Source organism: Bos grunniens, chromosome 17, assembly GCF_055505025.1.
Source record: "Bos grunniens cultivar Pamir isolate PY7600 chromosome 17, Bosgru_T2T1.0, whole genome shotgun sequence".
Taxonomy (NCBI): domain Eukaryota; kingdom Metazoa; phylum Chordata; class Mammalia; order Artiodactyla; family Bovidae; genus Bos; species Bos grunniens.
The window spans coordinates 71,858,582-71,885,546 of NC_141181.1; the positions used below are offsets into that span (position 1 = coordinate 71,858,582).

The 26,965-nt window shown below is 55.3% G+C and overlaps 1 protein-coding gene and 1 long non-coding RNA gene across 11 annotated transcripts in view; one reads left to right on the forward strand and one right to left on the reverse strand.

The window, feature by feature from the left end:
• Window positions 1-26,965, reverse strand: part of SPECC1L (sperm antigen with calponin homology and coiled-coil domains 1 like) — an 85,687-nt gene that overhangs the window by 15,395 nt on the left and 43,327 nt on the right. For 8 of the 10 annotated variants that reach the window (XM_086346117.1, XM_086346121.1, XM_086346122.1 and 5 more), the window contains 8 exons: window positions 26,161-26,234; window positions 24,850-25,025; window positions 22,095-22,258; window positions 20,794-20,885; window positions 19,262-19,352; window positions 13,071-13,154; window positions 10,827-10,983; window positions 8,460-8,562 (listed from right to left, as the gene is read on the reverse strand). In XM_086346117.1, coding sequence (XP_086202243.1) covers window positions 8,460-8,562; window positions 10,827-10,983; window positions 13,071-13,154; window positions 19,262-19,352; window positions 20,794-20,885; window positions 22,095-22,258; window positions 24,850-25,025; window positions 26,161-26,234 — 941 coding nt within the window. Of the gene's footprint in view, window positions 1-8,459; window positions 8,563-10,826; window positions 10,984-13,070; window positions 13,155-19,261; window positions 20,670-20,793; window positions 20,886-22,094; window positions 22,259-24,849; window positions 25,026-26,160; window positions 26,235-26,965 lie in introns of those variants that run through there. The other 2 variants (XM_086346125.1, XM_086346126.1) reach the window with 1 other exon arrangement.
• On the forward strand, window positions 14,288-23,650 carry LOC147355872 (uncharacterized). Its single transcript, XR_015144080.1, has 2 exons — window positions 14,288-17,691; window positions 21,970-23,650. It is a non-coding gene; the product is annotated as an uncharacterized LOC147355872 (long non-coding RNA).

Below are 26,965 nucleotides of genomic sequence, written 5' to 3' on the forward strand. Positions count from 1 at the left end.
TCTCCAGGAAATACATTAAGGCAATTATTCAGGAAAAGGGACTAAAATGTCAGGGAAGAACAGAAAGCAGGCAGCCACCCCGCCGGAAGTCGCACTCATTACTCTCTCCTCTCAGGCTTTTTAAAACAGCACACTGTATATAGGAGTTAATTGCAACGCCACACGGCTGGGCTGACAACACAAATCCAACACCCAGGACAAGGGCAGGACAGAGGGCGGACAGGGGCCGCACGGCTGGGCTGACAACACAAATCCAACACCCAGGACATCGGCAGGACAGAGCGGGGACAGGGGCCGCATGCAGCAAGCCTGCAGCAGTTTACCAAGCTGAGTCAGAAAAACCTCAGGGAAACGGTGGCAAGATGCGTTCTGTAATCTCTAGAGCAACTGTTAGGAAAACGACTTAAAACAGTGATATGGCAATACTGGCTCTACGCTACCCACCCACCAGAAACACTAGAAAGATACACTCCGTGCTGAACGCAATCCACAGAGAGCCGGGTGGGGTGTCGGCCAGAGGGCACTGCAGAGCACAGAGGGGTAGCACGGACGAAGGCCGTTTCAGGATGGAGGGCAGTTCCTCCATCCTCGACATTTATGCACCAAGTCACAGCTGCAACACACACAAAGCACACACCCTCAGCCCCGCACGGAGACACGGAGAGCCCGCCCCTCACTCAGCAGCCGACAGAGCCAGAGGATGTGGACGGCAGGCAACCCACGGCTCTGACCGACCTCCCACAGCAGCAGAACAGCCTTTAAAAACTACACACCATGTCCTGGGCCACAGAACGAGTCTCGAAAAATCTGAGAGCGACTCAGGTTACAGAGAGTGCGTTCTCTGACCACAATGCAATTAAGTTAGAAATCGATAACAGAAAGCTCTCTGGAAAATCCTTAAGTGCTTGGAAACGAACTGGCACACATTTGTATTGAATGTATATTTAAATGACACTTGTACACAAAATCGAAGTTCTTGGCAGAGTCTGATCTGAGAATCTGTCAGTCACACACAAGTCCACCCAGAACTTTAATTACTGACTTGTAGCTCACGAGCTTCCTGAGATAGGACCGCCTTTCTCTTTCTAGACTCCTGTTTCAACACCCAGCACACGACTTGGCACAGGGCTTAGTGTGTATGTGATAACCTAATTTTATATTGGGAAACATCGCTAGAAGGCAAGGAGAGCACAGCACACATCCCTGTGAAACCATTCGTGTCCGTCGATTCTGATTCCGCTCACCTCCACTCAGAAACGCAGCGTCTTTCCTTCTTCGGTCCATGCGCTAATGAGCAAATCCTTCAATAAAACTGTATTCTTACTGCTTGAGATTAAGTCACCTCGGGCAGTACTAAAAGCTTCTGCTCATTTATTAAAACCATTCTGTAGTAGATTAAGTGTTTTCATCATCTTTGGATTAACTAATCCATCTCCAGGCCTGGCATTTTATCAGAGAACAATGAGATTTCAAAGGAAAGCTCTTAAATTTACCTTTAGCGGCTCCTTGATTGTATTCAATTAGGTTTTCCAAGAACAAGAAAACAATGGTACAACAGAAGCCGTTAAATACGAAACTTAGAACCGAAGGAAAGCACGCTGAGAGGGTGAGCTACCCCGCTGCCCGTCCCTCTGCTGCGGTCAGCTCACACTGCCAGGCCCTGGAGGGGCAGTCAGAGACCTGGGCCGCCGACTCCAGCGACTCCAGCAGCAGCGTGCACGGGCGACGGCGGAGGGCGGTGGGTCACCACCTCTCTCCGTGAGCGCTAAGGAATTAACCGTGTACTTAAATCGGCTTTAAAACACGACTGTCTACAAGCTGAGGCGCTGATTAGAACTGAAAAAGAAAAGCCTCCATCTGTAGAGCAATGTTCAGAAGCACCACACGGCCTTCAGGGAGCCATCTGTCCCAGTCCCTGGGGGTGGGGGTGGGGGGCTCAGGCCCGCGTCTGCAAGCCTGACAGCAAGCCCCCTCCGATGGGGATACTCCCGTATTTAAAACTTCAGTGAACAGCTGCTGGCGGGGTGCGATTTAAGGGAGGAAAACGTGTTAGATAAAAGGAAGGTCACAAGGCCGTGCAGTGTAATGGACAGTTACTCAGATTACAGCGGCGAGCACGGCCGCGGCAGGGCGCCTCTCAGGAGGCTGAGCGGAAGGCGAGCCAGGTGTCGGCTGGGGAGGCTGCCCCCGCTCACTGGCCGCGCCCACGACGGGCAGCAGGCCCGCTCACAGGGCGGTCGGGACCTGAGGGGGCGGCGTGCTGCCGGTCACGTATCAGCCCCGCTCCTGCCGGCTGCGGGACCGCCACTGCAGGGTGGGTCCCACGCGGCGGGCTTCAGGGAGGGGACGCTCATCAGTACCTAAGGCCAGATGAGGAAAGGGCTCTGGCACGTCCGACACAGCTCTCGACGAATTAGGAGCTCTATCAGATCCATCTCTCAGCTTAAAAAGATTATGCATATAAAATTATATCCAATTTTAACTCACAGACCTTGAAAATACAACAGCCAGCATCCTACCTGACTTTTAAACAGCAAAACAGATGTTAGTTTCACAGGAAACGAAAGCCAGACAAAGAGAAAAGCCCTCTGCAGACACCACTGCAGAAGTCTGCACAAGGAGCAAGGGGAAGCGTGCCTGCAGCAGACTCTCCAGTGTAGGGAAGAGCCTTTCTTTACGTACAGCGGCCCGTTTCGCTGTGCATTGTATTTCCTCTTCATTTTAAGTATGCAGGAAATGAAAAAAAATTTTAAATTATTAATGGAGGATTTTAAAGAATTGGTTTGCGCTTTTTTTTTAACCTAAGGCAATGTACCTTAAAATCACAGAATCAGAGAATTTAAGTGGGAAGGAAGCAAGAGACATTAGTTAACTCATTGATTTAATGTTTGAATGATCTCAATCAACTTGGTTACTTAAATTTTTAAACAACTTGATATATGGCAAAGTTCCATAATCTAGGGGGAAGTACTTTCTAATTATCTCAAATTAGTCAATTTATGTAATGGCCTAGAAAAATTTAAAGCTCATGTTACAAGATGACAGAAAGTAACAGAAAAATAATAGTTTAAATCTATTAAACATGCAGCAAATGCTAGAATGTGTACGACTTCCTCACTTAAGCCTCCATTTTACAGGAATGGAGTTTAGGAGGCAAAGGGAGGCCCAGAGAGACTAAGTGATTTGCTAAAGGTCGCACAGAAACAGGCAGAGCTAACACGCAGGCCTCATGGACCCTCAAGTCCAAGGTCTTAATCACTGCTCTACGTGCGGCTCTCACAACGTGGTCCATGGATCGAGCGCGACGCCTACAGAAACGCAGATTCCAGTCTCACTAAGCACCTCTCGAGGTGTAAATGTTGAGGCTTGGTTCTCAGGCATCTGCGCCTTCCCCACAGTCTTCACAGGGTTGTACAGACAAGCTTGAGAACTGCTGTTCTGAACACGAACCTCCAACGTGTCCCATGATATTTGATATACAAGTTCAGACAGCCACTGAGCTCTGCCGTGTGCAGGGCCTTCTGCGGGGCGCTGGGAGGCACAGATAGGCCCTTCTAAGGCGCTCACAGTCTGGACAAGGAGACACACACGCTGGCACGTCAGTACCCTCAGGATTGGCAGGCAGGGCTCTGTGACATGGGAAAATGAACTGCAGATACAGAGAGCCCCCCACACATGCCCTGAAATGCAGAAAAGCACCCATTCTGGACTGGGGTTCGGGGTGAACGAGGCCAGGAAGCATGAGCTCCAAGGTTGCGGGGGGGGGCCCTGAGGGATGACCCCTCGTGGGGCGGGGCAGGGCAGAAGCAGGTCGCACAGATGCTGCCTTTGAAGCTGCAGGGGCGGATGCTCCCTGGACGGAGGGAGTGCAGTGAGAGGGTGGGGGGTTCAGGGGCCGAGGTGAGGCGGTGGAGGAGCCGACCAGACTACACAGAGGCCAGGTCAACCACCAGAGGCCTTGCTCTCCACACCAAGGATTTGGGGCTTTAACCAAATGGCAGAGGGGAAGTAGCTGACAGAGAAATAACCAGATGGCAATTTCAAACCGTTCCAGCAGCCAAGAAGCTGGACAGGAGGATGAGAAAATGACTTATGTCCACGCAAAGCCTCAGCGTCATATGTAAGGCCCACAACAACCGAACACCATCAGCAGGAGACGGGACGACCACAGGGGGTCACAGGGCGGAGCTCAGCGCAGCCACGGGAGCGACCCACGGAGGCTCACACGCCACGGGCGAGCCAAGCAAGCACGGCCCTGGATGAGAGCAGCAGTCAGAGGGCCACGCGCCGTCACCCGCCCGGAACAGGCTCGCGACAGAGGCAGCAAGCAGACCCACGGGGCCCACGTCAAACGGGGAGCGGCTGCTGGCGGGCTCGAGGCCTCCCTTCAGATTGATGAAAACCCTGTGAGACCGACCGTGGTGAGGGCCGCACACCTCTGGGAACACACCAGAAGGTACGCCTGTAAGTGGGTGCTGGGTGCTCATGTGAATACAGCCCAGTAAAAACGACGTAAAGGAAGAACGTAAGAGGCCGGGCAGTACGGACTTACGCTCCAGGTCTCGGCGCTGGTGTTCTCGCGGCTCGGCCACTGTCAGGGTGCAGGACTGACATCGCTTTCACTCAGCACGTTTCCAGGATTCATCCCTGTTGTATCGTGGATCGTGCAATCCATCGAAAAAAGGATCTTTCCGTTTACTTAGGTTTCAATTTCCTTCACAATGTTCTGTAGTTTCCAGCAAACAAGCCTTGTGCCCCCTTGGTTAAATTTACTTATAATATTTTACTGTTTTTTAAACTTTTTACTTCATCCATGTTGTGTTACTTTCAGGTGTGCAGCACAGTGATCCGATTATACAGGCAGGCGCACGTGTCCTTTTTCAGATTCTCTTCTGTTAGAGCACAGAGTATGGAGCGGAGTCTCTGCTACCTGGGAAGGTCTCCGTTGCTCATCCACCGTGAGCACTGCAGTGGGCACTGCTCCGAACGCCTGACCCCCACCCTCCCCGCCCCCCTGGGGACCATCAGCTCCTTCTCTAAGTCTGTGAGTCCATTTCTGTTTTGTAGTAAGTTCACTTGTGTTTTTTTTTAGATTCTGCATATAAGCGATACCGTATCTGTCTTTTTCTGACTTGCTAAGTATGATAATCTCCAGGCCCATCCAAGTTGCTGCAAATGGCATTATTTCATTGGTTTTAATGGCTGAGTAACACTCCGTTGTATACACATGCTACATCTTCTTCACCCACTCATCTGTTGATGGACATCTAGGTGGCCTCCGTGTCTCGGTGATTATTCACAGCGTTGCAGTGAACACCGGGGTATGTGTGTCCTGCTGAACCGTGTTTTTCTCTAGAGGCATGTGGGGTCTTAGTTCCCTGGACAGTGATCAAACCTGTGTCCCCTGCAGTGGAAGTGCGGAGTCAACCACTGGACCCCTAGGGAAGTCCCCCAGATCTATTACGCTCTATGACGCTACTATAAATGGAAATTCTGAAGTTCATTTTCAGTTTTCATTGCTAGTATAGAGAAACGCAGGTAATTTTTATAGGACCGCAAGGTTGTCAAACCAGTCATTCCTAAAGGAAATCAGTCTTCAACACTCACTGGAAGGACTGATGCTGAAGCTGAAACTCCAATACTTTGGCCACCTGATGTGAAGAACTGACTCATTTGAAAAGACCCTGACGCTGGGAAAGATTGAAGGCGGGAGGAGAAGGGGACGAAAGAGGATGAGATGGCTGGATGGCATCACCGACTCAATGGACATGAGTTTGAGTGAACTCCAGGAGTTGGTGATGGACCGGGAGGCCTGGCATGCTGCAGTCCATGGGGTCACAGAGAGTCGGACACGACTGAGCAACTGCACTGAAGTGTATCCTGTAACTGCGGGATTTGTTCACTAGCTCCACCGGTTTTTCTGTGAATCCTAGCGGTTTGCCAGGTGGCATTCAGGTCCTCTGCACACACACAGTTTTGCCTCTTCCTTTCCAATGCCTTTTTCTCCCTTCCTCACACACCGCTGCCCCAGGGGGAACGTGCAGTAAAGGTCGAGTAGACGGCGAGGAGCCGTCCTTCCTGCTCATGCTCACCAGTGAGCGTGACGGCAGCGCCGGGTTCCCAGCCCACGGGCAGCTGGTTTGCTGAGCGTTTCCATTGTGAACGGGTTTTCCCTTTTACTCCGTGGCAGGGTGTGTTGCTTTTCCTTTCTGTTCGTTGGACCAGCTTTGCATTCCTGGGACAAGCCAGGCTCGGTCATGGTGCACAAGTCCTGTTATTTGCTGCTGGATTCTGTCAGTACTTCATTAAGGATTTCTGCATAAGAAATATCGGTCTGTAGTTTTCTCTTCTTGTGATGTCTTTTTCTGGCTTTGTTAATCAGAGTAATACTGGCCTCACAGAATGAACGAGGACATGTTCTCTGTTCTATTTTTGGAAGAGTCTGAGAAAGTCGGTTGTTAATTCTTTGTAAACGTTTGGTAAAATTTACCAGGGAAGCCATCTGGCCCTGGGCTTTTCGTTGTTGAAATTGTTTTGATTACGAATTCTGTTCCTTTAGTTGCAATAGGTCTATTCAGAATTTCTTTCTTCTTGAGTCAGTTTTTTATAGCTTGTATATTGCAAGGAATCAAAATCGTCGAGGTTAAGTAATTCGTTGGTGTACTGTTCACAGTATTCCCTTTAATCCCTTCCGTTTCTATAAGGTCATTTAGTAAAGTCCTTGCTTTTATTCCAGATTCTAGTAATTTCAGCCTCCTCTTTTTCTTTTTTGTCCATCTAGGCAAAGGTCTGTACACGTGCTCATCTTGTCAAAGAACCAACTGCTGGTGTCAGTTATCTCCTCTGCTGATTCTGTACCTGTCACTCCTGCTCTGATCTTCATCATTTCCTTGCTCTGACTGCTCTGGGCTGAGTTTCTTCTTCCTTTTCTACTCTCGTCAGGTAGATGGTTAGGCCACTGATCTGGGATTTTTCTCCTTTCTAAAGGCCGGTGCTCGCAGCTAGCCGTTCCCTGGGAGCTCCTTTCCAGCATCTCCCCAGTCTCCTTATATCGTGCTGTGAGTATTTCTTTCGCTATTACTTTCTAACTTCCTTCCACTGTGATCAGAAAAGATACTTTGTATAGTCTCAACGTTTTACAATTTATCGACATTTGTTCCAGGGGTGCCTGCGAAGAATGTGTATTCTGCTACTGATGGACAGCCTGTGAGAGACGCACAGGTCTGATTAGCAGTTTATGAATACTGTCTACGGTTTGGGTCTTGTGTCCTTGGCTAGGTGTTTCTATTAGGCTGTATCCCAATCATTTACTGCTCTGCTTATTCCGCTGAACGGTTGTTTTATAAGTGGACAGTTCAGTGGCATCAAGTATATTCATTCACACTGTTGCACAACCATCACCAGCATCCATTTCTAGAACTTTCTTCATGCATGACGGCAACTCTACTCTTTACACAATGACTGCCCGTGACACAGACCCCTGGCAACCGCCATTCTACTCTCAGTCACCATGAATCTATTTCAGGGACTTCATATAAGTGGAATCACCTAAGATTTGTACTTCTGAGTTCAGCATAATGTCTCGGAAGAAACCTCAACGCCCACCGACAGATGCATGGATGAAGACGCAGGGTATAAATACACGATGGAGTACTACTCAGCCACAAAAAAGAGTGAAATGATGCTATCTGCAGCAACGGGGACGGACACAGAGATTGTCGTACTAAGTGGAGAAAGCCAGAGAGAAACACACACGTGCCATCACTTACGTGCAATCCACAAAAACGATACGGGGGAACTCACTCACGAGACACAAGCAGACAGAACACGCTTGTGGTCAGCAGAGGACAGTGGTGGAGGGGGTAAACCAGGAGCGGGGTTAGCAGGCACAAGCTACTGTGCGTAAGCCAGGCGGACAGTAAGGCCTTGCTGCACAGCAAGGGGAGCCACGCACGGGCCGAGCAGGGGCCTGCGATGGAGAAGGGTCGCACGGATCACTGGATCACTCTGCTGTCCACCTGCAACTAACACATTACAAACTAGTCATACTTCAATTTCTACAGTCAGGCTAATAATACCAAAAGAGGGAGAGAGAGGCTGACAGAGGGCCAGGAGCGCAGGCTACAGAAGAGCCCGGCTGAGAGGCGACACGGGCACAGCCCGCACAGGGGAAGCGGAAACGCTGAGATGGAACTCAGCGGAACGAAAACTTTAAACATGATAAGTGACATCTTCATTTAAAGAAAGATAGATTTTCACTCTTAGTCTAGTGAGGCCTCACAGAGCACTCAACCAGGACTTAGACGAGAAATGCTACAGCAGCTCAACAGGAGCAGCGTGACGGTCTGCTGCTCTGGACGGGAAGGCAGTTTCTCCCGGGACACCCCCCACGTCTGGGGCTCGTGTTGCTCAGCGGGCTGCGCCGGCAGCGGCTCCTCTGGACGGAAGGACGCAGTTACCTGATAGCCCTCGGTTTTCTTCTGACACCACTTCAGCAAGGCGTTCCTCTTGGAACCCCCATATTCTCTCGCCAAGGCCGACAGAGGATCCTTCCTTTCTTCCCTGGGAAGTGGAGAGAAGAAACATTTCAACTCGTGTTCCTTATCAGAGCACCCTTCCAAGCCAGAAATCCAACAGAACACATGCACCCTCGGAGGCGGACAACAGCCAGAGGCATCTGCACGGGTCTGATTCCTCTGTCAACTTTTATGGGTCCCACAGACCCCCTGCTGTCGGGGGCTCAGCCGCCTGAAGGGAGGCCCTGTCACCACCCACAGGGAAGCCGTGTGCAGGGCCAGCGCAACGCGGCCCGGGACACTCGGGGTGCAGTGGCCGCGCCGGCAGCGTGCAAGAGCCGCCATGGCTCCTTCCCCTTGGGCTTCGGCCTTCCTTGTGGCTACGTTTCATCTCACGCAACGTCTATGTCCTTGGTCACTTCACCTTCTTTTTAAAGCACTGACTATAATCACAAAGGATGGAGCTAACCCAGGTGAAGGATCACTGCTGCCTTCAGAGAGCACACAACTGGGGAGGCAGATACGACAAAAGAGCAGCAAGCAGGACACCACCCGCAGCATGTCTCCAAGTCTTTACTGCTAAGCTGCACACTCTTTATTGACTGCAAGTAATTAGCATTTTCCCTTGCATAAAAAATTGAGTTTTCTGTACACTCACTCACTCGGCACCTCCTTGCGAGGCTCGACCGGGCGGCGGCGACACGGGGCCTGCCCTCAGGGAACATCCCCATGCACACGGGGCGGACAGCTCACTGAAGCTCAGGAGGAGCCAACAGCCACACGGGTCAGCCCCGAAGATTCCACGTGGGCACTTCAGGGCACTGTCCGCTGCGTGGGTGCAGAAGAACATCCTGCCCCAGACCGGACACCGAGTCTAAAGAGACTGTGGCCAGCGTGGCAATGGAGCAAGGCAGACCCGAACCCAACCCCTCCAGCACCAATGCTTCCCTCCAGGGACCACTCCAGGGGCAGGACAGAACACAGGGGCCTGTGGACAGCAAGCTCTGCAGAACAAGCCATCCCTGACCAGCAGAGCCCTCTGCACAGCTGGTTTGATTTCCAGCCATGACTGCAAGTAAAGCAGATTCCAGCCTCACAACGTCCAGCCCGTGTCCTAGATGTCACAGGCGGCACAGTACCCTTCCGTCTGCATTCACCCTACAAAGGATGACAGGACACCAGAGCTCGCGTGAAGAACGAAGCTTTTCCAGTGCAGAGGTGCGCTGAAATAGCACCAATTTTTATTTTAGAACCAAAAGTAAAATACAAAAATATTCCAACCGAGACCCCTGTCTCGAAGAACGACACTGTTATGCGTGTGCTGGCTCACCGTGTTCCTGTTCTAGCTAAAGGGCTCAAAGAGGTTTGTCACAACACCACCGAACACAGGAAATGAGAATGAAGATAAAGGTGAGAAGTGAACAAAACAAAAGAGCACGCCAAGAGAAAAACAAAAGCAACTGTCACAATCACCGTGAAAGGTTTACTCTACTCACACAGCCATCCTGCCAGAGACAGCCTAGAACAGCACCAAGCCCAGTGCAGCCCACGGGCACGGCGAGAAGCTGCAGGAGGGAGCCTCCGAGGGGGAGGGGTCGTCTCCTGTAACTTTACTGTCAGGAAAGGAAGCCGAGGCCAGGAGCGGTCCTGGGCAGGCGCACGGCTTCTCGCAGAGGGGCCAGGAGAGTGGGCGCCCCCGCCTGGGGCACGAGACACAGCCCACGTGGACAGTGCTCCCCTTGCTCGGCCAGAGAGGCGGGTGCCCCCGCTGCTCACTGCGCCCGGGGCCGCTCTTCTAAGAGGTTGGTCGCCGAGAGGAAGGGCGTTAAACCTGAGAGCATAATCTGAGTTTGAGAGCCCAAAGAGTCCACTCTTATTCAGACCTGTAGGTCAACAACCAGGAGGAGTCCGGCCCGCGCGCTCACTGAGGCTCGGGGCCTGCCAGCGCCCGCCCTCCTCCCCACCCTGCGCTCCACACACAGCTGGAGTTCCAGTGTCACCAAAGTCACTTTTGTACTCAGCTGTTTGCTACTTTAAAAAAGCAAAACTGGGAAAAAAAGAGAAAACCCCACAAAAACAAGAATAAAAACACCCGCTGCTTGGGGGAAATAATTATCTCTGTAACTTTGTTTTATTTTTGTACTTTTTATCATCTTTCTCCACTCTGGGCATAGCAGAGTGGATCAGAAAACACTTAACTCACAAAGAGAGAACACACACCAGGGCTCGAAACTTTCACAACCCCATCATTCACTCTCAAAAGGCCCGGGATGGCCCGAGGGCAGTGCCCCCGCAGGAAGCACCCTCTACCTGATGCGGCTCCGGGCGGTGGGGGTCACGGAGGCCGTGGGCGAGGAGGAGAGCGACAGCTGCGGCGAGGTGGCCCCCATGGCCATGAGCGCGGCGGGCGACGTGCCCTCGGGAGCAGACACGTCGCGCTTCATCTCCTCGCTGCTTCGTCTGGACACTACAGGTTAGAGCAGAAGCAGTTTAAACTGAGCTCTTGAGACATCTCGTTCAGCAGGTCCTCCACAGAGCAGAGACCACCCTGTGTGTGTTCCTCGCTCAGTCGTGTCCTGCTGTGACCCCAGGGACTGCAGCCCGCCAGGCTCCTCTGTCCATGGCATTCTCCAGGCAAGAATACTGGAGCAGGCTGCCATTCCCTTCTCCAGGGGATGTTCCTGATGCAGGACCAGATCGGGTCTCACCCACATCACAGGCTGAGTCTTTACCTTCTGAGCCACAAGGGGAGGCCAGACACTCCCACACAGGAGAAGAACCGATGTTGTCTCTATCTGACTGATAATGGGAAAGGGTCTTTATCTGACTGATAACGTGAATGGATCTTATTTTTTCACTTGAAAAACACTGTAAAAAAGGTATAGCTGTTGAAGTGTGCACAGAAGCCCAGCCCACACTCTAGCACACACCTGGCCCAGAGTGAGTCCCACCCAACCTGGTTCAATCACAAACACGACCAAGACCACAGTAACACTTGCTCTCAACTGCAATCAGCAAAACCCTCCTGAACTTGGCCAAAAACTGAGGAGACAGAAAGGAAAGACAGGGGCCACGCGTGATTTGCGGTCAAGCCAAATTTTACAAAAACAGGAATCAATGAGACTGAAAAGCAAAAGATGTCAACTACTGAGAAGTGTCAGGAAAGTCCTACTTGAAGAGTCCGACAGAGCCAGGCGTGCGCCGGGTTGGACTCACAAAGCCCTGAGAACCAGAGGTGGAGCAGCCCGACAGTGGGGCCACAGGGGAGGCAGCTTTCTGTCCACGAGGCGCAGGGGACCAGCGGGTGCTCACAGCGCTGGGCTGAGCACGAGAGCCGTGAGGCACGAGGCCAGGCCCTGGTCCCAGACGGGCCTCCTCAGAGGCGCTGGAGTGGGAGCGCGGCGGTGCCAGCCCTGTGGGCACCAGTCACCTCCCCAGCCGGCCGGCTGGCACCTCCTGGCGGTGGAGGGCCTGCAGCTCTGCATCCGCACAGTCACGTGCTCCAAGGCCTGAGGAGACGCGCTTTCTCTGATGACAAGGTCTTAGGAGAAGGAAGCGCTTGTGCGTCCAACACAGTTTTGTAATCATTCTGCCTTTTTCTTCCACTGTCAAATCTCTGTATAAACCTGCAGTTTCTTTCAAGCGCTGTGCTAGGACTAGATGAGAAGCCTTCGTAATTTTATATAAAGCACAAGATGTAGACTAAGGAAGAATGGGAAGAATCTGTTACAGGAAAACGCTCTGGACCCTGGCTTTGCAGGAGAGGTTTTGCTTGCACTTTCCACTCAGCTAAGGTGTCCAAAAACTGTACCAACTGAAATTCACATCCAAGTGGGACGGTGCCCACAGGAGGCAGGTTAAAAAACCTCTCCTTTGCTGGTCCAACTTCTCATTGAGATACTGAGGATTAAAAAAGCCACAAAGGGAAATTAACAAGGATGCTCACAAACTGGAATGTCAGTTCAAGGAAACCAGCGTGTGCCCACCAGACACACCACTGTAACCCGGCCCGCCACACTGCAGGCTCCGGCTGCAGGGCATTTCTGCTGTGCTCAGAAACAACCTCCAGAACAGTCACAACACATCCTGCGATAAATATCCCGACTGTCCGTGACTACAGTCTTCTCTGACAGCTCAGCTGGTGAAGAATCTGCCTGCAATGCAGGAGACCCCGGTTCATTTCCTGGAGGGGGAAGATCCTCCGGAGTAGGGATAGGCTCCCCATGCCAGTATTCTTGGGCTTCCCTGGTGGCTCAGCTGGTAAAGAATCCGCCTGCAATGCAGGAGACCTGGGTTTGATCACTGGCTTGGGAAGATCCCACATTTGTTATGTGAATGGAACTATCTAGCTCTTTTTATTTTTGAAATCAGGGCCATGAAATATGATTTCTATGAAATCTGTAAGATACAATGGGGAAATTCAGAGTGAAAAATGATCAATTAAAGAGGCAGAGAGACAGGTAAGGTTAAAGGAGCCTAAAGAGAAGGAACTCAGCTCCATCAGCGGACCTTCCAGACGCACCTCTAAAGGCAGGCTCAGATGAAGGGCAGTACCTGAGAGGGTCTTTGCGCTCTCCATGGCAGGCACTCTCGGCAGAGAAGCAGGTCGGCTGGTCGAAGACGTTCTCAGCAGATGCTCTGCACAGGGTGGGAAGTGCCACAGTGAGGAGACCTGACCCCGGACTTCAAGGGCACAGGGAGCAGGACGCTTTCCTCTTGCCCCTGACCCCGGACTTCAAGGGCACAGGGAGCAGGACGCTTTCCTCTCGCCCCGAGGCTAGTCCCTCCTCCCGGCCCAGGCCCCTCGACGGCTCCCAAACAAACTGCCCAATACAAACACCTCCAGCCGACAAGGGCCACTTCATTCACTTGTATTTCCAGGGATGAGACATCAGTGCGAACGCTTCCAAACCACTGGGAGCTACTTCCGTCTGGTGCAATTCATCCAGGAGTCAGGACGCTCTGCCGCACCAGGGCCTGGAGGCGCTAAGCCCACACCTTCTGGGAGCCCACAGTGCGTGTCTGCGTGTCGGGGGCACACAGCCCGCAGCCAGAGGCGGGTCAGGACAGACACGGGAGTACAGGATGATTCAGGGTCATCAGCCAGAGGGAGAGCCCACCCACCACGACGTGGGGCGACCGGAAGCCTTCAGCAGCGTCCTGACGAGACCCTGTCTGGCCGGTTGTGCTGCTGGAGAACAGGCTGGGGAGCAGCACTCAGCCCAGGACACACCGCAAAGGTCGGGGCCACAGTCCCAGCCGCCGAACCTCGGGGCTGGTGGAGAGCAGAGATAGCCGCGGGGGACGGACGACAGCCTCCCTGGCCACTGTGTGAACTTCAGTCTGGGGGCAGCAAGGACCCCCAGGGAGGACAGAAGCAGTCCCCCCACCGCCGCCTGTCCCCTGCTCTGCCACACCAGGCCGGGTCGGGGGACTCTGGAGTCCCCAGCCCTGGGGCAGCAGCTCCCCTGTCCCCTGGCCCAGCCATCTCACCACACTGGGGCCTAGCTCCAACACCCCCTCCCTGGCACCTGCTTTCCACAGTGGGCGCCCCAGACCCAGGCCAGCTCGCCTCTGTGCCCGGCGCCACTGCAGTCAGGCCGGGAGGACTGGCACAGGAGGGCCGGACGTGCTGCATGTGCCCAGGACACGTGTCAGGTGGGGCCAGTGAAGACTGCTCACCTCTTCTGAGAGCAACACCCTCGGATGGGAAAGGAGAGAGCGACCGACACAGACAGCCCCGTGCGCACTGCCCGCTTAAAACACACTCGCTCTCAGCCATCAGGATGTCAGCTGTCTCTCCAGGACAGAGCATCTCTCACTCTGACACGTACTTCCCGAGTGTGTAAGGCACGTACGTGAGGCCATGCCCACACAGCGCCCTGGAGGGGAGGCAGGGCAGCTGGACTCACGCCCCGTGAAGACAGGTCCACCCAGCCCAGAGCCACCACCCCTTCCTCGTGCTGAACCAACGCACCCTGAGCCCCGAGCGGCTGCGCGTGCCCTCAGAGAAGCACCCATCGTGCACGCAGATGGACTCAGCAGAGCTGGGGGAACACGGAAGCCGCAGGGAACAGGAGTCGACATTTTAGACGGAGCCCAAGTGCCCACTTCACAGACACAAGACGGGTCCTGTCCCAGAGGCTTCATCGCCCAGGAGACGACAGTGAGACCAGGTGACAGAAACACATGGATGCAGGGCGAGGGCCACCGGGCACGTGACGGGCGCAGCGCACTGAAGCCCACCCGCCCGCTGCAGCCGGCTCACGCACGTCCAAGGACCCACGTCGTCTCAGCTCAGCGCAGGCTGACACCTCCCTTCTGAGGAGGCACCTTCCCGAGGGCCAGGGGGGCGGCTGCACCCCCCACACGCACACACCCTCCGCTCTGCTGTGTGGGTCAGAGCCACACGTGAACTGCCAGCGCGCCCCTCTGAAAGGCAAGCCAGCGCGTCACGGTAGAGGCGGCAGGCAGGAGACAGCAGACGCTGCGGTGACCGGGTCTGTTCTCGGAAACCCTCTCGTCTTTAACCCACGTGAGGGACACAGGGAAGCAGCAGCCCCGGGCCGAGAGCTGCCCGAAGGGTCTGGAGAGGCCTCCCCGGGGAGAGACGCTGCAGCGAGCACGAGAGTGACTGACAGCCTTTACGCAGGCAAAGGAGAGGGGCTTCCTCAGTGCTCAGCAGACGCCAGGAAATGCCCAGGAAACGCCAGGACCGGCAGTGCTGGGAGGGCAGGGCTGAGGAGCGCAGCCCCACCCCTGGGGCGGGGCGCCGGGGACTGTCCCAGGCGGACACCCTTCCGTCCCGGGGGGTGGGGTGTGGGGGGCGGGTGTGAGCGGACTGCAGGGCAGAGAGCAGGCTGCCTGGACGTGGGCCGTGTCAGGGGAGACATAAACGGGCTCAAGGCTCCTCAGGAGCAGACTCGCACACTGCTGACCACGTGGACAAGCAGGTGAGAGAAAGGAGGGTCCCCGTGCGCAGATGCGCGAGGAAGAGGGCTGTGGGAGGGAAGCGAGGGGCACACGCCGCACTGAAAGCCGGGGAGATGCCCAAGGCCGCCGGAGCTGGCAGTCAGCGCGTTCTGGGGACAGCGGTGAACACACCCAGCTCAGCACCCAGCGGACGAGAGGGGGACGACCTGGTGGCAGGAGGCCACGGTGGCCGGGGTCGGAGCCACTGCAGACGTTGGGGACAGGGAGAGGTGCAAGCGTGCTGAGGAGAGTGGAGCCGGGAAGCGGTGGGTGTGCGAGGTGAAGAGGCGGCAGGAACCGTGGGGCCGGCCACGCAGCAGCCGCAGGAGCGCTCTAGTGACGCCCGAGGGGTGAGCTGGGGCCCAGGCGGAGGGAGAAAGCCGCACAGAGACCCCCGCCCACCCTCGACGCACAGGCACACGGGCCCCCTCCTCAGTCCTCCCGCCTGAGACTGGCAGCTGTCCCTGCTTCCCTCATCAAACTTACAGGCAGCAGGGAGCCGAGGGCTTCCCTGGAGGTCCAAGGGCAGGACTCTGTGCTTCCCCCAAGAACACCCATTAGATTCCTGACCCAGGAACTAAGATCCTGCATGCCGCAGGGCAGGGCCGAAAGAAAAGAAACACCTGTGACAAAACAGAAATACGTGATTTCTTTCCACTTTTCTGACAATATGCTGGAGAAAACATGAGCACCTGGACAGTCTGGTTTATCAAGACGGACAGCAAGAAGCACCTTCAGAAGTGAACGGATGCACGCTAGGCTGCAAACACAGCAGGGCACGGTTTCTCTCTCAGCCTCTCCTGGGAAGCTCCCCGCTCGCCCCAGAATCGGGCTTGGGTCCACCCTCTGAAGAAGGCAAACTGCTGGGAAACTTTTCAATAAAAGGTTCTCTTCCTTCTGACTTAAGAGACTTGGCTTTCTTTCTAGAGAAACCTCTGAACTTCATATGACACTTGTCACACGTACCCTTTATCATAAATCAGTTTTTCCAAAATACTGAATTTTTTAAAAGGTTTACATCTCTGTCCACAAATAACACAACTCAGTGGGACGATCACAGCATGTCTCCTTGCAGAAGGTGACTATCCGTGGACCGGTCCGCTTTCTTGGACGTCTGATCTGATGACACCAACACGACCCTCAGGCCACGCTGACCCTGGGCAACCCCAGCTCCCCAACCATCTGCAGGACCAACCAAGGTCTCCGCCTGACCATGGGCCTTAAAGATCACTGTGCGAGGGGGCAGTAAAGACCCTCCCAATTACCTGGACCCACGTGCCTGCTCAGGCTACAAACACGAGCTCACACGCGGTCTACAAAGGCCCAGCTGTTACGACCCAGACCACCGAATTCAACTGCCAACCATACCAACAGAAGTCCACTTACACCAAGGTCTCTGGTGTGAAACACCTTCCTGTGCCTGACATACAAGCATGACGAAGAAAAGACCAAAAAAGCTACATCTTTTATAACACACTCACTGGAGAAACCAGCAAATTACCCACTATCGCGCAGGAGACGGAGGCAGCGCCTCCGAGTTTCTGGGCTCTTCACCCTGTAAGTGCAGACTGTGCCGCCTGGGCCACGCCGGGACAGGGGACGCGGCGCAGCGGCGCTCAGGCCTCCCGCTCAGGCGGCCTGGAGGGCCACGATGGCTTCTGAGGACCGAGACTCAGCTGCTGGCTCTTGGTTTTGTAAGTGGTTGCTTTCCCTACTGAGTGTTTAAGATAAAAGGCTACACTATCAACAAAGTCTCCGGTAAGAAGTCACCCAGAGGCGTTTCCTGCTCTCTGTATTTGCAGTTTCAAGCAAGCCCAGTAAAGGCGTCAGAGCAGGCAGACGTGGAGGGTGAGGCGGCTCTCGCAGCGGGACCGCAGACCCGCGTGCGCGGTGGCGTCGTCACCCGACCGTTACCAGGAGACAAACAGAGGCGGCCAGAAAAAGCCCCGAGACACTCACCACACTAGTCTGTGTCTCAATAGCCCACAGACCTGATACTCCCATTTTCCCCCAACAGAACCAGGGTCACAGGGACACTCAACGGCAATCTCTGCCCAGTTCCCCAAGCTGCTCCGTTCCTAGGAGCCACTGGCGGTGCTCGTGAAAAGAGTGTCCACGCCCCTTCCCTTTCCACGCCACACACCCGACGTGAGGCCCAGGGGTCCACATTCTATCGAGGGATCCGGGTAAAGCGCATCAACAGGTAAGTTTGATAAACGCTGCTGGTGCCAGCACGGCTTCCCCATAAACCTCGTGCTGCTGTGAGCCCATCAAGGTGAGTCGGTATGGCAGCCTCGAAGGGGACAGGCCCCTCGGACGCACTTACAGAGCAACCACACACAGGAGCGGGGCCCTAAGCACCCCGCACGGGCCCCGGAGAAGGGCCCTCGGACGCAGTTACAGAGTGATCACACACAGGAGCGGGGCCCTAAGCACCCCTCACAGGCCCTGGAGGAGGCCCCTCGGACGCACTTACAGAGCGACCACACACAGGAGCGGGGCCCTAAGCACCCCTCACAGGCCCTGGAGAAGGCCCCTCGGACGCAGTTACAGAGCGACCACACACAGGAGCGGGGCCCTAAGCACCCCGCACAGGCCCTGGAGAAGGCCCCTCGGACGCAGTTACAGAGCGACCACACACAGGAGCGGGGCCCTAAGCACCCCGCACAGGCCCTGGAGAAGGCCCCTCGGACGCAGTTACAGAGTGATCACACACAGGAGACGGGCCCCAAGCACCCCACACGGGCCCCGGAGAAGGGCCAAGCGAGGAGCCGGGCACACGCGGAATCAGCGTGAAGGAACCAGGCAGTGTCCGGGGCGGCGCTCAGCACTACCGAGTGCGCTCGCAGCCACCGCCACGTGGAGCACGGCTGCTCAGGGACGGGGAGGGGCGAGGCTGACCGCAGGGGCGTGAGCCTGAGGAAGAGGAGGCCCTGAGCGAGGTGTGCCCATGACCCCGACTCTCACCAGGAAGCAGCATCAAGAGTCAGCCCGGGACCTGTGAGCACACGCACGATCCCGGACCCCCCCGCGGGGCCAGGAGGGGGCCCTTTAAACCGCCACGTGCCTTCCCTGGGCGGGAGGCCCTTCCGGGCGGAGGGGAGACCCCAGGTCCCCCCGGCGGGTGAAGTGGAGGCGGCAGCAGCCTGCCCTGGGCCCCACTGCCCCCGCCCCACAGCTGTGCGGGCCCAGGAGGTCGGGGGCCGGCGGGGCCCGCCAAGTGTCTCCACGGCCGCCCCGCCCCGCACGCCCCCACAGCACTTTAGCCCCACCCGACGGAGGCAGCGGGGAGGAGAGGGACCCGACCCCCGACGCGGGCGCCATGAAGAGCCCGTGCTGATGGCACTGCCCGGGGCCCGGCTCTCAGTCCCCTCTCTCACAAGTGCCCTGGAGCACAGGGGCCAGGGGAGCGGGCTCTGGAGCCAGGCTGCCCGGCTCCACCGCTCAGTGGCTACGTGAACCTGTGTTCCTGAGACATTCAGCTGCTTGAAGCCTCATTGTAGGTACTTATAGAGTGGGGCTAACGGCACACGCCCCACGGAGTGCTGAGAACAGGGCCTGGCAGTGAGCGGACTGCTGCTGCCCACGGTGACACCAGGAGCGTCGCATTCCAACGTCCGCTAGTAACTACTCCCTGGTCTGTAACCAGGGCACGTTCTTAGTAAACCCGTGACACAGACGTATAACAGGGTGGCGGAAACAGCGCCAAGAACAAATGAAGAGAGTCAGATGAAAGTCAACAACAGAAGTGAAGCGCAGTGCGCGAGCCGTACCTTGCACAGGGATCTCCCCGTAGTTTGGTCTCTTATCTGAGAGGGCTGTCAGGGGTTTGGACGTGGAGATCGGTCCACTGATGGAATGTCTCTGAAACCACAGGACAAAGGGTGTCAGACGGCCCTGTCGTGGTCACTCAAGTGCTGGCATCACGGAGGGGACGCCCCCCAAACTTGCCTCCTCCCCCACCAGCCCCCTCCCAGAGGCCTGGGATATTCAAAGTCTTTCAAGTTTCCACACAAACCGCATGAAACCATCCATTTCCACAGGACCACGGAGGAGACAGAGAGAGGAGTCTCCCAGACAGGACCGGGTTCTCTCCCTGCTTATCACCCTGCCTCACTCTGCTCATCAGAAGCGAGTCACTGAGCCCAGCCCCCCCGGGAGGGGCAGACGACACGCGAGCGGGGCAGAGCGGCCAGGATCGCGGGGGCAGCTCACAGCCCGCTGCCCCGTGACTGAGGGATCTCCTTGGCCCTTTGCTTCTAAGGTCGTTTAGGGCAGGGCTGTTTAGCTCCACTTCGTGGTGCGGCCCTTGAGGGCCCTAATGAACACTCCAAGGATTCAGAGAGGACTTCCCACAGTGGGCAGAGGACCAGAGGCAGACAAACCCTGCCCCGCGCAAACCCTGAGGAGCCCCGGGAGCTGCTCTTCCCTGCAGAGCAGCCCCCACCCGGCCGGCTGGGCCCACCCTGTGCCGCGCGAGTGGACGCCCTCGGCCGGGGCCTGGGGGAGCCCTGCGGGCTGCGGCCTGTCCATGAGGCTCTCGGCCCTGGGCAACCCCACCCTAGCCCTCGTGCTCCCTCCTGGCCTCCCCAGAGGCAGCCTCCCTGCTCCGTGTGGGTGCCTCCTCCCTGGTCGCCACGGAGAGCAGCCTGGCCCGCAGCAGGGCTCAGCCCGTGTCCCAACCACAGATCTCAGCCCCACGCCACCTGTCCAATGACGTCTGAACAGAACGGCCTCCAACCCCTGGTCCGGCCTCCCAGCTGCCCATGGCGCAGGGCCACCAAGCCCAGACCCCTCACGGCCTTAGCGAGGCCTGAAGAACCACCACTGCTCATCTCGGGCCCCATTCCCGGACACCTGTTCAGTGGGAGGAGGCCTGGGGTCTACGTGTGTAAAACTCCACACGACCTTCGTGCACAATCAGGCTTGAGGAGTGTGTGCTGGGACATTATACAAGTGCTGAAATGCTACTGACTGGGGCTTCAATTAATAATTACTGGTTTGTTTTCCAAGGTGGAGAGATGAGATTTTTTAACTTATCTTTACAGAAGTTTACAAGCTGACATCGTGAACGTTAGGCCTCAGCTGACAGCCACTTAGAGCAAGTCCACCGGATTTGACGCCTATCACGTCTTAATGCCTTTACTTGCTTTCGTTTATATCTTCACGCCTTTAAAAAACCTGATGAATAGAGGGCAAGAAAAAGCTCCCTACAGATAGAACACGGCGCTTCTGCTGCCCTCCTTCCAAACGGAGAGCGTGGCGCTTCCTACGCAGGCGCAAACACAAAGCCACAGGCACGCACCTGCATGGGGGAGACGGCGGCCGCAGGGGGTGTCTTCATAGGGCTTGGGCTCAGAGGCGTCCGGGGCATCGCTGCCGCGGCAGGGCTGGGCACTGGAAGACAGCAAACGCACGGTGAGCGAGGCCATGACGGGGCGGAAGCTTCAAACACCCCCCAGGAGCGCCGCCCAGCCAGCACGAGGGCTCCCCGGGAACAGCTGCCGCCCCACCGCCTCAGCCCCAGCAGCCCTGCCGCCAGGGGGACAGTCTGCTCCCTAGACAAGCGGTGCTGACTTCCAGGCCCGGCTGTGCCGGTCACATCACTCTTGCCATTTAATTACATGGTTAAGTACTCCACAAACCGAGGACTCCACATGAAAAACCTCAGCAGAGCCTCTGTGGCTGCATCAGGTGAGAGGCTGGGCATGTGGTGGACATTCTGGGCATGTTACATGAAGGGGAGCCGGGCTCAAAGCAGCTTTCCTCCCCGCCCCTGTGGGGCTCAGCACGTCCCCTCACGTGGATTTCCACAGGCGGTGCGTTTGACGCACAGTGTATAATAGCCGCTCGCATGTCAACCTCCCTCTCTGGAATGAACTGCTCAGAAGGAGGCTTCCGGAAGCCCCTGGGGCCGGCGGCTAGGGCTCTGTGCTTCCACTGCCGGGACCCAGGTTCAGTGTCTAGTTGGGGAACTAAGATCCTGTGTGCCGTGTGGCCAAAAACAGGAAAAAATCTGTATTACAAAAAAAAAGGGGCCACCGAACGGCAGTGGATGGTGGCCTGAGCTAGCCGCCAACTGCGCTCCCAGAGACGAGAGGGCAGAGCAGGTGTGTGCGAGGGGCTGGGTAAGAGGGCTTGATGACGGACTGACGCCGGGTGAGCAGGAGGGAGGCTCCGAAACTCCTGGCCTGGTAACTGGGCGGCATGGCGCTGCCTTCACAGGGAGAGACGGCAGCTGAGGGGCCAGGTCTGCTTCTGGACGAGAGACGACATCTGGAGATGCCGGGTGTCGGGGTCAGGCAGCACCTGAGCACACGCGCCCGAGGGGCTCGGAGGACGAGCGGGCCCCAAGTCCACACCTGGAGGCTGCCCGGCTCAGAGGAGACAGCTGACCCCCACGTGGGGTCAGCCCGAGCCTGACACCGAGATCTCTGTGGCCGAACAGACCCCAAACCTCCTGTTAAAACTCTCCTTACAGGAAGACTGATGCCCTGACATTGCCTGGAGTGCGATGAGACTCAGAGCAGGACGGTGCGGCACGCCAGCCAGCCCAGAGAGCACGTGTGCGTGAGTGCGCCATCGCCGGCACGGCACGTGAGCTACCTTGAGATGCGCTGTCGAAGGACTTGATGAGGGTCTTCACGGTGGGCGTCGGCTCCGAGGACGTGGAGGACCTTCTGCTCAGCCCCATGCCCTGCCTCAGGGCCGCCAGGTCTCTCTCCACAGCATTCATGTAGTTATACACCCGGCCACGCTCCTCCTCCTGCCTGAAAACAACATCCGAGTCAGGGCATTTCTGAACATGCTCTAGAAAACACACATTTCCCTTTCCCAGCTGAGAAGCATTAGAAAGTATAAGCTAAAAAACAATCGTATCACTTGAGCTGAGTAAATCACCTGGTCTGATAATCTTATTAGATTTGATATTAAAATTTTTACATCAGCTTATTCTAACTAGATTAAGTAACCATCGGTTTCCATTCCCATCTGTGTTAAGTGTAGGTGAGGACACTGGTAATCAATTAGCAGTGAGAGGGGAGGTGGCCTGGCTGAAGACCCTGACTCAGAACAGGGGGGCCGGCGTCTGGGCTGCTGGGAAGGCCTGTCCTGCCCCAGGAGGGCAAGTCTGGCTCTATCCAATGTGCCGTTCAGGCTTCCCCGGTGGCTCAGGAGTAAGAATCTGCATGCAATGCAGGAGATGCAAGAGACCCCGGGTCCGAAAGATCCTTTGGAGGAGGAAACAGCAACCATTCCAGTACTTGAGGAGCCTGGGGGCTACAGTCCACGGGTCACAAAGACCGACACAGCTTATCACTTAACAGCACAAACAGAAGAAGAGCAGGGTCCCCACACTCCTGCACCTCCTCAAGGCCTCGGCTGAGACGACGGCCGGACTCTCATTCCTCCTGTATTCAGTCTACTGCGATATGAGAAAAAAAAAGCAGCCTCGTGGGTATGTAGTTGGAAAAGGGAAAAGTATTTTAGTGATACTGCACTGGTCATACAGAAATAACAGCTCACAGAGTTACACGTATTCCCCAAACGCTGATGCCTGTCACTAAACAATTTATCTTTAAAGTCTCTTGTTAGTATCACTAGTGATCTCATTGGGAAACCCGTTATGGGGAGCTGCTGAGCTTGCAGTGGCAGATACGAGTTTCCCAAAATCCTCACATTTACTTAGAAGCCCACGTCTCATCACTGGTGCCACACACTGTCAGCTGTTTCCTTGAAGTGACCGGCTCCTTTAATCATTTTCAAGAAATACCCACCAAGCACCAGAGTCTGAATACCAACCGCTCGAGTCAGTCATTCTCAAGTAAGCATTTTCACGCCATGAAGACACGCGGGGCTCTCCGCCAGCCCCCCCAACACCGGTGCGTGGCAACACGGCTCGCACCTGGACCTCAAGGACGGAGACGCGGGATGGGGAACTCGCTGTCGCACCAAGGACTGGAAGGGAAACCGCACTGTGCAGACGCAAGTGGCTGGGACGCAGCACAGCCGGGAGCCACGGTCCGGGTCCCCCAGCACTCACGCCCGTCTCCTCCTCGACGGCAAGAGGCAGCACAGTGCGGGGGGCACGCCGCGCGTCTGCGCTCCTATACAAAGCCCGAGCCTCAAGGAGGAGGGTGTGTACGAGTAAAGCAGCAGGGACCGCCCCACTCACTGCATGTTCTGCTTAGCAAAGATGCCAAAGAAAGACAGTTCACCGTGACTTTCCACCAGGCCATCTGCTGGACCTGGGCAACGATGAAAGTCCACAGCTTTATCAAGTTGGCCTGTTAAATATCTTTCTAAATTTTTTCCCTACGGCTATTTAAGAATTGTTCAACGTAATGAACAATCACATTATTAATAATAACCTCCAACTCTGATACTTAGAGAGAGATACTTGGGGATTCCCTGGTGAATCAGCTGGTAAAGAATCCTCCTGCAATGCAGGAGACCTCAGTTGGATTCCTGGGTTGGGAAGATCCCCTGGAAAAGGGAAAGGTTACCCACTCCAATATTCTGGCTTGGGGAATTCCAAGGACTGTATAGTTCATGGGGTCGCAAAGAGTCGGAAATGACTCAGCAACTTTCACTTCACTTCACTTATACTTAATTAAAAAAAAAACCCTCAAAAACCAGTCTCTCCCCTCACAGACAGTCTCCCTAGGAACTTGGGGTGCATCATCTAAGACTTTTCACAGGATTCCAAAAATGTCTATGTTACATGGGAGAAACTCCAGGGTTATGAGCACAAGACACTCTTCAAGTGAGCAGCAGAGAGAAATCGGCCTGCGTTCTTCACTCGAGTCTCTGAGACACCCGCTGACGGACACCGGCCATGGCCGTGAGCGGCATCCGGGCATCTCATTTCAGCCCCACGACTCTGTGACGGAAGCAGCACTGTGTCCACTGCAGAGATGGGCCAACTGAGGTCTGACCGAGACCCCCAAGACCAGCAGCAGCAGAGCTGCACGGGGCCAAGTCTGTCTGTCTCCAGGGTCTGCACCCTCCGTGACGACGACAGCCCAGGGAAAAGCAAGGGGGTGGGACGGGGGCAGAGGACAGGCGGGAACCGCAATGGACCAGGTGCGGTGGCCACTCCAGCCCCTCCAGAGTCGGGGACTGTGGACGCTGACGACAGCTCGGGAAGGCCACGGAGCCCGTGCTACCTCACAGGGCTACTCAAAGACTGACGGGCTCCTGGGAGCCCGGGAACAAGCCCGGACTTGGGTCACGTCCACTGGAGCCACACTCAGTCACAGCAGCGTCAGGACACAGTCTCCCCGAAAAGCCGCATCACAGAACCAGGACTCATGAGTTCCCTGTGGAAACTGAGGGGCACAGCTGGCTTCCCGACTCTTACTTGCGTGACTTTATTTCCTCCAATTCTTTCGTGAGCTTCTCGTTTTTCTCTTGAGCTTCATGTAAGCGGCGCTTCAGGTCACCAATCTCCTCTTGGGCTTCAGACTTGATGTCATTAGCGATGACCACCGCGGTCTGCAGATCAGCCTGGAACTGCCGCCATTCTGCTGATTCCTCCTGCGTTAAAAAACTACGTTTTTATTTCCAAAAGAGAGCAATGAAGACGTACTTTAAAACAATAAAATGTGCTTATGATTAGACTGCTGTAATGCACTGTCTCAAGTGATGACTGATTTCCTTTAAATCCCAGAGAACTGCTGTTACCTATTTCTAACAGGTTACGTAACTACTTTTAGTGAGCGGTGTTCCTGGTGAGGAAAAGCGGCCAGCTGACCTGCTTCCTGAGGCAGCAAGCACATGGACTGCTCAGTAAGCATGATCAGGTCAGGCCGCCCTTCCCTGTGGCAAGCTTCAAAGTTAGTCTTGTGAAAATAAACATATCATCCAAAATATGCCTGTGAAGAGCTCGAGCAGGTAGATACATGGTCTGTAAACTACACTAAAAGATCTTACAGTGAAAATCTATATACATCCTGACATCAAAAACCAACAGGAAAAAAATCAGAAGGAGGAGGAAGCAGAAGGAAAACACTAAGTTCAATCTCAGCAGGCAAAACACACAGGAGGAGGAGCTCAGGACTGTCCGCTGGGTGGCCTCCCACAGCGGGGAGGACGCAGGCGCCCCCGGAGCCACGGCCACCAACCCCAGGGGCAGCGCCCAGCACCCCTCACAGCCCGAGCAACGGAGAGAAAGAAAGAAAGAAGGCGCCAAGTCACGTCCGACTCGTGTGGCCCGCCAGGCTCCTCTGTCCGTGGGCTTCTCCAGGCAAGGGCACTGGAGTGGGTTGCCATTCCCTTCTCCAGGGGAACTTCCCGACCCAGGAATTGAACCCAGGTCTTCCGCACCGCAGGGTCAACCCAAACCTCGAGACCAGCTTCCCCCGCCCTCTGCGTCAGAGCGTCACTGCCGCCGCAGACAGATCACATCCACAGAAGACAGAAAGCCCACAGAAGGCAGCTTAGCTTGGGACCCTTCCTCATCAAGGGCTCATGACGTTTCTTCCCGGGATATAACCCCTGCTCCCCAAGTGCCGCTCGTCAAACCCGGCGCCAGCCCCTCTCTGAGGGGCGCCCCGCCCCGCCCGCAGCCCGGCGGCTCTGGGTCACAGCCCCTCCGTGGCTGCGCGCAGGCGGCGGACGCAGCTTTCGGGGCGCCGCGCTTCCCGACGGGACGGCGTGCGCGCGTTCCTACCCGCAGTCGCCTGTGCAGGGTCTTGATTTCTCTTTCCATGTCATGTTTTTGGTCCTGGAGTTTTTTAACCGTATCTGAAAAGACCACAAAAGTTTAACTATTTATTCTTAAACCACGTTTAAAAGGAAAAATAGAAAGGGAGGGGATACTTAAATATGCTATTCAAAAAGTCATCCTACCTAAAGACATTCTATTTTTAATACAAAACTTGAAAAGGAATTCCAATCCAAGTATAAACCAGCATGACTCTGTAAGGAAAAAATCAAATTTAAACTGCGACTTCTGGATGACTTCCTTCCGCAGCGTCCTAATTCTGAAACAAAAAGCTAAGTTAAATCAATTGTTGGAAACGCACACGCTGCTGGCTCAGAACCAATCAAAACAACGCTGACTGCAATTAAAACGGGGGCTGTAATCAAAAGGGTTATTAACCCGTTTTCACAAGCGTAACCTAACTCTGCACACTGGAACAAATTCCAGAAAAGTCGTGACTTTACTAAAGTTTTTACAAACCTAATTATTTAATAACTTGGGGACCTGCTATTTAATTCTATAGAAAAGTCTTTTCACAAAGGATTAAGTAAACCAATACTCCTCAAATTATTTCCTGCATAACGTGAATTTCCCTCAAACAGTGTCCTGCACCATGAGCACCTGACGAGTGCCGCGAACGTGCAAAGGCCGCTCTGGACAGAGCAGAAGAGCGCACAGGCGCACCACGGCCCAGGGCCAGGCGGGACAGAGCAGGGCCGCAGAGGACCACGCAGGGACGCCACGGCCCAGGCAGGACAGAGCAGGGCCGCAG